Source organism: Malaclemys terrapin, chromosome 15 (genome assembly GCF_027887155.1).
Source record: "Malaclemys terrapin pileata isolate rMalTer1 chromosome 15, rMalTer1.hap1, whole genome shotgun sequence".
Taxonomy (NCBI): domain Eukaryota; kingdom Metazoa; phylum Chordata; order Testudines; family Emydidae; genus Malaclemys; species Malaclemys terrapin.
Genome location: NC_071519.1, coordinates 24,019,021 through 24,032,414, shown reverse-complemented (window position 1 = coordinate 24,032,414; position 13,394 = coordinate 24,019,021). Strand labels below are relative to the sequence as shown.

The 13,394-nt window shown below is 44.8% G+C and overlaps 1 protein-coding gene across 12 annotated transcripts in view; it reads right to left on the bottom strand.

Annotated features, from left to right (window-relative positions):
* Nucleotides 1-202: 202 nt before the first annotated feature.
* NTM (neurotrimin) overlaps nt 203-13,394 on the bottom strand; it is a 697,991-nt gene continuing 684,799 nt past the window's right edge. For 7 of the 12 annotated variants that reach the window (XM_054005752.1, XM_054005744.1, XM_054005751.1 and 4 more), the window contains 2 exons: nt 6,442-6,474; nt 203-1,997 (listed from right to left, as the gene is read on the bottom strand). In XM_054005752.1, coding sequence (XP_053861727.1) covers nt 1,897-1,997; nt 6,442-6,474 — 134 coding nt within the window. In that variant the 3' untranslated portion in view covers nt 203-1,896. The remainder of the gene's footprint in view (nt 1,998-6,441; nt 6,475-13,394) is intronic. The other 5 variants (XM_054005745.1, XM_054005748.1, XR_008441742.1 and 2 more) reach the window with 4 other exon arrangements.

The window sequence follows — 13,394 nt, the reverse complement described above, 5'->3', positions numbered from 1 at the left end:
GCACCTAACACCCATTGGGAATTAGGAGCCTAAATACCTTTGAGGATCTGGGCCGTTGTTTTCAAACCCACTTCTCTCCTGCGGGGGAGAGCAGGAGTTTACTGAAGAATTAAACAAGAAAACGTTATACAAGCACAGATCCACCCTCCGCCCATTACGACCAATTCTCCAAGCTTCACAATGAGGTACTACAACCAGGGTGAACAGCAACATGGAACATCTTTTTAATGTATAGTCAGAGACAACCTCCCCCTCTCGTCCCCCCCAAACAAGTCAAGGACACCGGAGGGCCTCTGGCCACGGGACTATCCCAGAACCTCGACGCGAAGCACGTTTCTTCAGTTTCGTCCACCAAGAAGGAAACAAAATAATAAAATAAAGCAAGTTAATTTCTCCCATAGCCACACAAGTGTCATAGAACCAGCCAATGGCCAAATCAAAGGTGGGTGATGGGTTTTGTTTCTTTTCTGTTGACTTTTTCTGTTTGCAGTGTTGTTGTGTTAATGTCCCAAGCTGTGTCGAAAAGGGGGAATGACAAATACTTCTTGTTATACACGGTTTCCCCTTGGAATAGCCAAACCTGCAAAGAGACACTGCAGCTGTTACTTTTCCTTTTTTGTTTGTTTGTTTGTTGTTGTTTTTTTAATAAGTGTCTCCAACCTGTAAATAACCCAAGGGAAGGTGGGGACAAAATAATAGGCAGGAATTGATTACACAATCATCAAGAAACTCTATCATCTCTTAGAAGAAGACCAATACACAGCTAAGTCCATATATAGCATGCAGGAATGGCAGAAGAAGGACTCTGCTGAGAAATAATGTGGCTAGAACGCTAACAAAAAAATAATAATATATATATATGTGTGTATATATATATATATATATATGTATATATCCCATAAAAAGAATAAGCATATCCATCCAACTCAACATACAGTGAGCATCATCTTTTCCAAAACAGTATGTAGATAGCATAGTATCTTCTGCGTTAAATACCAGAGAAATGGATGAAGTTTCAATAACGCTGGTGGAGGAATTGTTTGTAAAAACACTTTCTTTTCCCCCCAGGACTCGTTGACTGTTCACACCAATTTTGCAAAAACCCTAAGACAAGCTGAGATGCCACCTCTTGCACACCTAGTTAAGAAGAACACTATCTGTTTGTTTTGATTTTAATGCTTAATAAACATACTTCTCTTTTTTTTTTTGTTTTTTTTTATGAACTAACCGTTCTAGGCTCATATCAGAAAATATAATTAATAAAATTAATAATGAATCAGATCCCTCATTCTCCATGATGTCCGTGCGTAGTAGAATGAAGAAATGTTTAACAACTGGTTTGCTTTGTTCCTTTTCGTTCGTCTCGGCGTCGTCAATTTTTGCTTGTTTGTTTCATACTAACACGAATGGCAGCACAATCCATGAAAAGGAGGGAAAATCTCAACAACAACAAAAAAAATGCTGTGCGTCTGCATATGCATGTGCTGGAACAGCCGACTCCGTAATCATCCATGTGGGAGAGTCGAGCGGAAAGAAATGACCGAGCCAGCTGCCTTGGAATGAGGGATGTGGTGAGGGAGCGGGGGGAACCGTTCAGCCAAATGTACTGGTTGGTCCTTGGTACCGGCACACTTGTCCATTGCAGAAAGAAAAAAATAAAAAGAAAAAAAAAAGAGAAAGAAAGAAAGAAAAAGATTCAGCCGTGTCAAAAATTCAGCGAGAAAAAAATGGATTTTTTTTTTCAAAATTCCCTTTTTTCCCCCTCTCTCTCTCCCCCTCAGATTTTCTGGTAATACATTCTCTTTATTATAACGCTTATTTTTCTTTTTAAAATGTTATACTTTCTCTTCTTCTTGTTGCTGTGGTTGTCACTACTCCGCAGAATCAGCACTTGGGTCAAAACTTGAGAAGCAGATGCAACAGCAGGAGGGGAAGCAGCCCAATGCAGCCAGCTCTTCTTGATGTGCCGTTGTTCCCATCATGCACTGCTCCGGGGCCTGCAAAGGGGGAGGGGGAGGGAAAAAGCCGACGGTGTTAGTCAGAGGAGTAAAGGTATAAACCAATTAGCCATGGTTAATTCATAGAATCATAGGGCAATGTCTGCAAAAATGAGCTGGGGCATGTCAGACTTTGGATGCCCACCCTGAAATGAATCTGCAATTAAAAACCCATGGCTGGCCTGTGCCAGCAGATTTGGGCTTACGGGGTGGTTGAACTGTGATGTAGACGTTCAGGTTTGGGCTGGCGCCCGGGCTCAAGGACCCTGCAAAGTGGGAGAGTCCCAGAGTTTGGGATGCAGCTAAGCCCAAACACTGATGCAGCAATTAAACAGCCCCTTAGCTTGAGCTCATAGAATCATAGAATATCAGGGTTGGAAGGGACCTCAGGAGGTCATCTAGTCCAACCCCCTGTTCAAAGCAGGACCAATCCCCAGATACATTTTTGCCCCAGTTCCCTAAATGGCCCCCTCAAGGATTGAACTCACAACCCTGAGTTTAGCAGGCCAGTGCTCAAACCACTGAGCTTCTATAGTGTAAAACCAAGAGCCATGTTCTTCCAGCTAAGTGCTACCAAACAAGTCAACATACACACAATAGAAGCCTCAGAGATGGGACTGGCTTAGTGGAGTGGATGTGCGACTGGACACCAAGGATTCCTGCATTTTAACCTGAGCTCTGAAGCTAATTTTCCCCCTCCGTGGCCGTGTGCCAGTCACACAGGCCAAAAGTTTCAAAGGAGGCCACTGATTCCAAAATTGATGGCCACTTTTGAAAACTCAGCCCATGATCCCTTCCTCAGTTTCCCCATCTACCTAAATGAGACAGCAAATATTTCCCTATCACCTTGGGATGTTGCAGGGGTTAGTGAAGGTTTGCAGTTCTTGGGAGTCACTTTTTTTTTTTTTTTTTAATATCATGGTTGGAAGGGACCTCAGGAGGTCATGTAGTCCAACCCCCTGCTCAAAGCAGGACCAATCTGTAACTAAATCTCCAAATGGCCCCTTTGAGGATTGAACTCACAACTCTGGGTTTAACAAGCCAATGCTCAAACCACTGAGCTATCCCTCCCCCTTGTTTGTTAGCTTATTACAAAAGTGGCTTTGCCTCTCCTGGAATTGACACCTCCTCATCTATTATTGGGGGTGGACTACATCCACCCTGATTGAATTGGCCCTGTCCACACGGGTTCTCCACTTGTGAGGTAACTCCCTTCTCTTCATGTGTCATTATATAATGCCTGCATCTGTAATTTTCACTCCATGCATCTGAAGAAGTGCGGTTTTTTACCCATGAAAGCTTATGCCCAAATAAATCTGTTAGTCTTTAAGGTGCCACCGGACTCCTTGTTGTTTTGGTTTAGCTCAGACAATAATAACGACAACTAAAAGAAAGACACAAATTAAAAGCTGAAAACTCTTATGTGAGGGGCCGAATTCTGCCCTCGGTGGAGTTAGAAGGGATGGAAGTGAGGACAGATTTTGACTTGATAACTAATTAGTTTCATGCTGTTATCTCCCCAGTTCTCCTGAAGTCCTAGGCTCTACTGTAATAATAATAATAATTGTGCAGTTTAAAAAATAAAGAAATGACAAGGCAGCTGAATACACTGAAAAGATCCCCAAATCAAGATGAAAATGTTTCCTAATGAGATGACTGATGGGGAAGATTTCCTGACAGGGAGCAGCAGGACGTCCTACGGAACCTGAGAAAGTTAATGGGACAGATTCTCAGCTGTTGTTGGAGTAACTGCTTGGGAGTGGGGACGCAAAGTTGGCTTTAAATCACATTTAAGTTCTCCTGATTTTGGGGCTGCTCTCACTGGCACCAGTTGCTTATAGGCCTAAGAGGCTATACCAGCAACTGATGATTGCTCGGAGAGCAGAGATGTCTGGGTCACACTGCTTTTTTCCCAGCCAGGCTCCGTTCCCCCAGCCGTACCCACTTTATAGCACTAGCTGGGAGGAGGAATGGCAGAGGGTCTGCTGTGCAAGAGAAGATGATTGCAAAGCCCAGTCAGACTAGAGGGGGTGAAGGGACTCAAAGCTTCCTCACTGAGCAACTAAAATTGGCCCAATGACTGATGTTGATACAACACCTTCAGGCCAATGAGTGAAAAGTGCTTGGCAAACTTTCCAAGCTGACTCCAAACTTTATGCTGACAGGGATCTCTTCCCCATCACTGCAATGCATCCACCTCCCTTAAGCAGCCTTTAAAAAGTTCACAGCAACTTTGCACAGCTGCCTGATACAGGGAATGAAGAATTCCCCCATTCAGTTGAAACGGCAGCCAGAATGATAGGGAAACAGGGGAACTGGAGCGGGAAACCACGGTTCCTAGATTCCAAGGCCAGCGGGGCCCACTGTGCTCATCTGCTCTGACCTCTGGTGTAACATAGTTAAGATCCCTGTGCTTGTGAAAACAGTCATGCGACTTTTAAGAAATAGCCAGGAGTTTCGTTCCACATCTCATGCAAAAGAAGACATGCTAGTGAAGTATAAAGGGTTTATATCTCCCCCCAGATGGAACCAAGAGTGGCGGACAGGACTGAATGCAGACTCGACATTGCTGTTCACTAGCAGTCTTTAAACTCCTATGATGCAAAGGGAGTAGGGTACAGAGGGTAAACAAAGTGCACTAGGATACAGGCTTTGAGCTACATTTTTACATGATCAGCACCAGAGCTGGTTGGTTTTTCCTCCTGCCATTTTTTTTTTACAAAAATAAAAACATATTTATTTTGGTCCACATTTTGCACCAAAATTTTCAAATTTTTGGTGGAAATTTGAATACTGAAAACCAAAATATTTTGAATTGGAAATGCTGCTGAAGTGCCTCATGGAAGTTGTAGTTAGGGTGCCTCATGTTCCCATTTGCCTCAATAGACCAGGCTCCCTGGTCAGACTACATCTGCCATGGTGCACCACAGGCTGTGAATTATGGGAGTCCGTGGCCATGGGAGATGTAGTCTGGACAGGTAGTCTAGCTCAAAAGGAAGGATGGGGACATGAGTCAACCAAACTCTCACTCCCATAAGGCACTGCAGAAGCAACATTTCCAAATGAAAACATTTCCATTTTCAGGCATTTTGTTTTTCAGTGATAAATTGAAATTTTCCACAAAAGCAGACACTTTCCAAGAAAACAAGTTTCATTTAGTCAACCCCCCCAATTTTCCATAGGAAGACAGTTCTGACAGAAAATGTTCAACCTATCCTACGCAGCACCCATAACTGGGGCCAGATTTCCCCACAATGTCCCAGCAGCTCCCATTGCGATATTTCTAACCAGGTTTTCAAAAGAACTTGCCTTCGACCTCTTTAGACACCAAAATAAGTGGCCAGCTTTTCTGAAGAGCTGAGCATTTTGGGTGCACGTTGGATGCTGAGCGTTTCCGGCGCTGGTGTGCATTTGTCTTGATGCCCTCCGGCACCAGAGAAAGGTGTAGCCATCTTTTTTTTTTTTTAAACATGCTCTTTTTCTTTGGCTAAACAGATTTCACTTCTTGACCTGTTATCCAAACCACTCAAAAGAAAAGCCATGTCTGCCAGCACTGGAGATTCAACTGGGGTTATCATAACGAAGTTGGATCCAGCGTCCTGGAGAGCTGAAAGCAGCAGATGCCTGAAAACTGAGCTGAACCTGCTGAAATTTCGGAGCAAGCTCTGGAGGGAGCCAAGTGCTGTGGGTGGATAATAATGGAACCCTTGCTGGCAAGAGCTAGGACTGCTGTGTCAGTTGCAGTGCAGCTGATAAGGAGGCCAGGCTGTGACTGCTCTCCAGGTCTCATGCATTCATTACTTCCAGCTCATTAGGGAAACATGTGACAGTCCAAAGAGGCCAATTATCAAACCCTGTAGTGTCCTAGAGAAATGTTACAAGCATCAATTATCCGCTGAAAACATCTGGGAGGAATAAGGACCTCGAATGAGACAAATTTTCTCTGAAACCCAGTGAATCAGACCAGAAAAAACTCCTGATATTTGCCACAGCAAAAGGGGACAGAAAGAGGGCGAGAGCAAGGTAGGGAGAGCTAGGCAGGGAGCTGCACAGAATCCAGAGGAAAAGGCCGTGCAAAGAAGGTCTCTCTAGAATGTTAGGCTACAAGAAAGGACAGGCTGCAGGATTCCGGACCCAAGGATGGCTACACCTCATCGCAGGTGTATTTCTTGCTCCTAATTCCTAATGCTGCCAAATTAGAACCCTGCAAGCATTAATGGGTGGGCTGCAGCGGTCCCCACAAAGCAGGGGTGCAACGAGGAAGTTAGTTGCATTGGTGCTCTCGGTGGTTTGCGGGACGAGAGAGCGTGACTTCCGCTCAGCCGATCCCTTGGTGTTAGCTCAGCCACGGGAAAACAAGGGACAGCAGAAGCAGAGGGGCTGGCGGCAGCATGGAAACCAGAGTTTGGGGAGCAATCACCGTTTGGGGAGCACATTTACTGACCTTTCCAGGGTGTCAGGGCTGTAGTTGTCTCTTCTAAAAATTAAAGAACAAGTCATGGTTAAGGTGAATGGAAAACGATGTTTAAAGACAGTTCAGATGATTCTTCCCCCTAGTGAGCGTCCTGCACTGCTTCTGACTCCCCGTGCTAATGTCAAGGTGGCTGTTCCTAGTATTATTAGAGATAGGTCTGAGTCTTGCTGGGCCTGATTCCCCACTGGCTTGCACCTTGTATCGGCATCTATCCCTCTGCAAAGAGACTGCAAAGCACAACCCTGCAGATCTGGCAGGGGTGAATTGATGGCTATCAGGCAGGGGAGAACCAGCCACATAGTTCTGACCCAGAGTTCAGGGTTGCAAAGACTGGATCAGGATCCGAACTCTCCTAAAGCATGGGGGATTTGGATCAAGCCCATCTCCAATGGCTAGTACCAATGTCCTGCCTTCCCTGTTCTGACTAGCAATCCTGGGAAGGAGACAGCCCCATCCCATGTCGGAAACGAGATCAGTGCTTGCCAGAGGAGGACACTTCGGGGGATTTCAGGCAGCCAGCCAGCCATGCCAATTTTATCCAAGAAACCTGCCTGTTCTTTACTGCAATGATGAGTCCTTGTGTGCTAATTGAAGGCCTCTGCTGGCCCAGGACATAGCATTATCCTCACTAATGCTTGGTCTTACTAGTTTCAGTTGACGTAGGTGCAGGCTATTGGTGGGAAGGGTTTTATTGCAGTGTTAGGCTCCTTTTGAGAATGGAGAGAAGACCAGCAAAGTGGCCTACATAATCCACCTAGCAATGCTAAGGCAGTGCCTTGATCCCACACTAAACCTTATGGATTTGAAAAACGACGGAGAGAAGACAAAGGTGGTGGTGTAGGGTTTATCTTGGCTTGGACAAAAATGAGTCCTTCTCCATGTGCAACAGATGGTGATGAGGCTCAGAATTAGACAGGCGGAGAGGAAGAGTGCAAAGAGCAACCTGGAGCACAAGGAACTTCAAATATCTGCATGTAGAGGCCTTTCCTCCGATGGTCTTACCAGCACTCAATAACATTGGGATTACCGGTCAGCTATTGCGAGGAGCAATTGCGATTGGGAGGAATGAGCCCAGGGGTTAAGTCAGCACGTCCCGAGTTCTCAACATGGCTTGGCCACTGATTCAAGATGCTACCTTCCCTTATGCAAGGCACAGCACCACTCTGCCCCAGTTTCCTCATCTATAAAATAGGATTGGTAAATACCTCACTCATCGGGCGGGGGAATTCATTTAATTAATATTTGTAGGCCGTTTTACATACGTAAAGCACTGCAAATGCAAAGTATTATTATCATTTAGTCTTAAAACAACATCTAGGGCCAGCTCCTCAGCATAGCTCTGGATCTGGCCCTTAAGTTAGACATTCAGGCCAACTTTTTCCAAAGGAGTCACTGATTCTCGGTGCCTCTGAGACACCTAGGGCCTGATTGATTTCATCTGGAGCTGTGGGGTGCTCAGCCATTTGGAAAATCACAAACAGGGCACCCGAAAAGCAGTGGCCACTTCAGAAACTACCAGCCTTAGTTCCTACCTCTGATTTCAATCAAGCCCATTCCTACCCTTTAGGCTTTAATGAGACGACTCATGGCAGTTCTCAGCAGTGTGCCTCATGGTTGCACAATCAAACCTTAAATAAGAAGCTGATTTTATTACAGACCTGGCCATCATAGCTGGCAGAGCATACGGCAAGACCTGTAATAAAACTTAAGGGTGACTCACTAATTTACATCATTTGAGGCTCTGGCCCTTCAACTTGAGAGAGACATTCATTGCTGGTGCAACGGTGGAGTTACATCAGGGTTGAGTTTGGCCCAGAATGTCTAAATAATGTGCCTTGAATTTGCATTTGTCTTTTATTATTATTCTCGGGATTTCCCTTGGGCTCTTTCTTTCTCTCTCTCCCATGCAGAATGTTGGCCCCATCCTTATTAATTGCAACTTTCTAGATAGAATTATCTAATCATACCTGCCTAAAGCAATCAACATTGATCACAATAGAGGGTGGAAATTGAGGTTTTAGGGTTTTTTTAATAATAATAAAAAAGATTTGGTTCCAGAGGTCTTGATAAATTAAAGAAAGAATCAAATTAGCGATTGACTTAAGCAGGATGCCCTGTACTGTATGTTAAATAAAAAAAAACAATTGACTTTTTTTTTTTGGTGGAATATATTTATTCAAGATTAGCCACAAAATAAGCCAGGATCCCTAACCCTATTTGTAGGACTCAGTAAATAGATTTTAGAGCCAAAATAATTAAGGATCAGATTCATGTAAGTGAGGCTATTCAGAGAGTAAACTGCTTCTCTTTGGGCCCGATTCTCTATTGCCTTACACCTTGTATAGTCATTTACAATTCTGTAAAGTGGTTTTAAAACACTACCACTCTGATCCGGTAGTGTTCATACCCACTTTGCACAGCCGTGGATGACTGTGGGAAAAGAAGTGAGGGGATGGCACTCTACATTAAAGACATCGTTACTTGTTTTAGAGTTATTGATAACAGGATTTTGACTGCATATGGATCAATGTGCTAGTTACCAATGCCCAGAAAGGATACTGGTATGTTACTGGCCTCCGAATCAAACCAGTGAGCATGGTGAGATGCTTCTTAACCATCTGTCTGTAAAGAGTGGAAAGAAAAATTGTGTTGTTCTGGGAGACTTCAATTGGGGAGGCATAGGCTGCTGGTTTCATGCAGCCAGTAATAAAGCATCATTAGAGCTTCTAAAAATTCTAGATGATAATTTCCTAACACAAAGGTATTGCACCCATCCCAAGGTAACTCTATTTTGGAATGTAGTATATCAGCACCTATTTCATTCAGCCCAACTGCCTGAGGACAGATCCCATAAACCTGGCACAGAAAGAGATGCAAATGGAGCTTCTCTGCATAAGCATGGCTTGATGCACCACTATCCCGGTTAGACAGCTTTCAGTTTACCAGAGACCTGCTGATGGAGTTTGATGAGGGGATGGGTTGAATCAGCACAACTCCTGCCCCTATGTAGACCAGCAATGCTTGCTTTGCAGACGGAGCTGGCTCATTACAACCCTTCCCCATCCCAAGTGCAAGGGAGGTTGTGGCCACTTTTTTTCCTAATGAAACCTTGCCCAACTAGTGGGCTGTCTGCCATGTGGCTCCTCTACCAGGTTATTTAATCCAGAGGAAATTCTGTGTCAACCCTGGGTAAGTTTCAGCCCAACGATGCACCAGTAAGGAGCATATCTCACGATGAACAGACCAAGAAACATGCATTTAACAGCCACAGACAGACAGACAAACATTTAACTACAACTGGCCTTTCAGAACCAGTGCTGGAGGCGTCCATCTTACTGAAAAGCCGAGTCGTTTGTGACACTGATTAGCCTGAAAGCCTGGTAGGGGAGAGGCTGCGACAGCTTCCAGGCAGAGATAATGATGCTTTCACAGAGCGGTGAAAACTCTAATGCTTACAATTTAAACAGCAAACTTTTTTTTTTAAACACTCAATAATGCGAGAATTATTTTTATGCTGGTTAAAAAACCCCACGATTATCGCTAGAGAAAGGCACAGACACACAGTTCAGACTTGGATCCAAACTTCCATGAGTCTGAGACTTTGGATCTGTAATATCCCTTGTGGCAGAGAAGAGAAAGGACTAGCTTGTGATAAATATGAACAGGCTACTGGATATGGAGAAATTCCAACAGTTCTCTCGACCCAGTAGAGTAACGAAACACAGCTTGCACTGCCTAATGTCATTATACAGGGTCTATCTATGCTCTGGATTGGACCATTGACTCCTGGAAAGACTGCTGACTCAACTACATCATTAGGCCTATCTCTGTTTGGAAGCTGGTTTAGAATTCCTTCCTAAGGATTTAATACCTATTTTCAAAACTCAAATCTCTTTGCAGTGAGATGGCCACCTCCATCAAGTGCCTCAGAAACACCAGTTGTGCCATAGTGACAAACTTAAAACAAAGAACATTTCCAAGGTTCTAAATGGTGCTTATCACTTTGTGGGCTTAAAGTCTGTTAGGCTGACCAAGTTTTTCTTGAATGGGCCCCATTCTAGCCCTCTCCAAAAGGGGCGGTGCAAGTCTTTTGTAGCCAAACCTGAAACCAGGACTCAAAACCTCTATGTCCACTCGCAAGTGGAAGGACAGGGAGATGGGTCCAACCTAACTTGGCCGCCGCTGAAGCAAGGAAAAGATGACCCTCGAATGAAGTGGACAAAAGGGCATCATAGTGGATAAAGGGAACTCTCTTTTCTAGGGCCTGTTCCAAAGGCCACAAAAATCAAGGCCTCTCTAGAGTGAAATCCACAAAGCCAGAAGATTTAGGAATGAGGTTTGAAGAAAATTAGAATTAAAAATGATCTTGACAAACTGGAGGAATGGTCTGAAATAAATAGGCTGGAATTCAAAAAGGACAAATGCAAAATAGGAAGGAACAATCAATTGCAGAAATACAAAACAGGAAATGACTGCTTAGAAAGGAATACTGTAGAAAAGGATTCGAGAGTGGATCACAAATTAAATATGAGCCAACAATGTCATACAGTTGGGAAAAAAATGAACATCATTCTGGGATGTATTAGCAAGAGCGTTGTAAGCAAGTAATCCTTCCACTTCTTCCACTCAACCCTGATAAGGCCTCAACTGGAGTACTGTGTCCAATTCTAGGCACTAAATTTCGAGAAAGATGTGGACAAATTGAAGGAAGCCAGAGGCGAGGAGCAAAAATGATGAAAGGTCTAGAAAACATGACCTACAAGGGAAGACTGGAAAAACTGGGTTTGTTTAGTCTGGAGAAGAGAAGACTGAGGGGGGAAGTGATGATAGTCTTCAAGAATGTAAAAAGTTGTTATAAAGAGGAGGGTGATAAATTGTTCTCCTTATCCACTGAGGAAAGGACAAGAAGTAATGGGCTTAAATTGCAGTGAAACATGACATGACAAAAACTTCCTAACTGTCAGGGTGGTTATGCACTGGAATAAATTGCCTAGGAAGGCTGTGGAATCTCCATCATTGGAGATTTTTAAGAATGGGTTAGACAAATACCTGTCAGGAATGGTCTAAAAAAATATGTAGTCCTGCCTCAGTGCAGGGGACCGGACTAGATGACCTACTGAGGTCCCTTCCAGTCCTACATTTCTAAGAGCCTATGAAAAGACAGTCTGAGAGATTGGTGCTATAGCAACCACTGTTCCTATTTCTAATTATGTCACTTGCTTCTTTTATGCCTTTGAAGGACTGATGTCTCCGACTGTCTGGGGGTGGGCAACAGGACCATATGTCGCTCTGATGAGTGGCACATGAAAACCTTGGAATCAAAGAGGTCCCTCATTTCCCAAGAAGCCCCCCTTCTGGATATTGCTTCACTGACTGTGGAGGGTTTGGGGGGCCCCATTTTGATGTTCACAGAGGGGCTCTTAGGACATAGGGGCGGCCTCCATAGATGAGATGTTCTCTTTTCACTGATGTGGGAAAGATGGAGCTAGTACCTACGTAGGCCCAGCATGGAGACCGAACCACGTGCACTGTTCTGCACACTCATAAAACACTTGAAAAACCACCCATAAGGCGAAGGCCCTCGCAGATGGTGACAGGAACCTGGCCGTGCTCTCTGCCAGGCTATGAGCCATCACCTCAGAGCATTTGGTTTTATTGAAGAATCCCTCCCTGCCCCCAATGTGTTAGTTTAATCTGCAATTCCTGATAAATCCCAGCTTTTTTCCATTTGCAGACAGGAATCATGCTCGTGTCATGGTGCCACCATAGGTCCCAGCATGAGGCGTTCGTAACCCCTCCTGTCCTGGAAGAAGGCTACATGGACATGACATTCAGGCAACTCAACATGTCCAGCGACGTGATCGTGTGATCATGCTTTTCTAGCAGGGTGAAGAAAGGACAAACAACCTCTTGATCTCCTGCCACTCCTGCAGCCAACAGCTTTTTGCTGATCTTGCTGATTCCACGCAGAAAGAGTCGCAGTTTGGGGTAGCGCGCGCACACACACACACACACACACACACACACACACACACACACACACACACACACACACACACAGAAGATGCCGCTTTATAGCAGAAAGCCCGGCAAATTTTCTGGCACGTGCTATGCCTGTAAGTGCTGCAAACTGGAAGTCCAGCTCCTAAGTGACTCCCCTTAATCCTCAGGGGATGCTGAGCCTGTCTTTGATAACCACTTCTTTTTGCAATTGTTCCCTTGTGATGTCAGGAGTTTTACTCCAGTCCCATATTCGCTAATAAATTGGCTTGATGATCGCTGTGAGTCTTTCAGACATTAATCAGCCGACCTTTTACCGAGTGCTGATACCATCAAAAGCCAGCTTAATGCCTGGGGGATAAAAGACTCCGTGGGGACTGAGCCAGTCGGTAAGACAGCAGCAGCATGGCTCAGGCTGCTATGAATGTTCCTTCAGAGAACACTCCAAGTGAGAGAGACAGGCTCAGAGCCAAGATGATTTTGTGCATTGCCCTTAGCCCCCGGCCCGATGGTCTTTGTGTGCACGTAAAGGGGAGGCACGGGGCATGGCAGAGTGAAAATCTCCCGTCAAATACCTTTACTTGTACAGTAACTCCAGGGACCTTGAAGAAGATATATCAGGGTACTGATACCAGGGTACTGCCCAGGTAAGTCCTGATGCATTAGGTCATAAACCAGTCACTAGCTGGGAGCAGGGAGACACCCACCCCTATGGGGATATTATTGCAGGAAGGTGCATTGTGATTTCCTATGAATTATCCAGCACTTAAACTGCTTGCAGCTGTGCCACCATAGTATTTCAGTGTAAACACCATCTATATCCAACTGGAGCGGATCTCCCGTCAGCACAGGTAATCCACCTCCCCCAAGAGGCAGTAGCGAGGTCAACAAAAGAATTGGGGGTTGGAAAGCTTAACTACGTC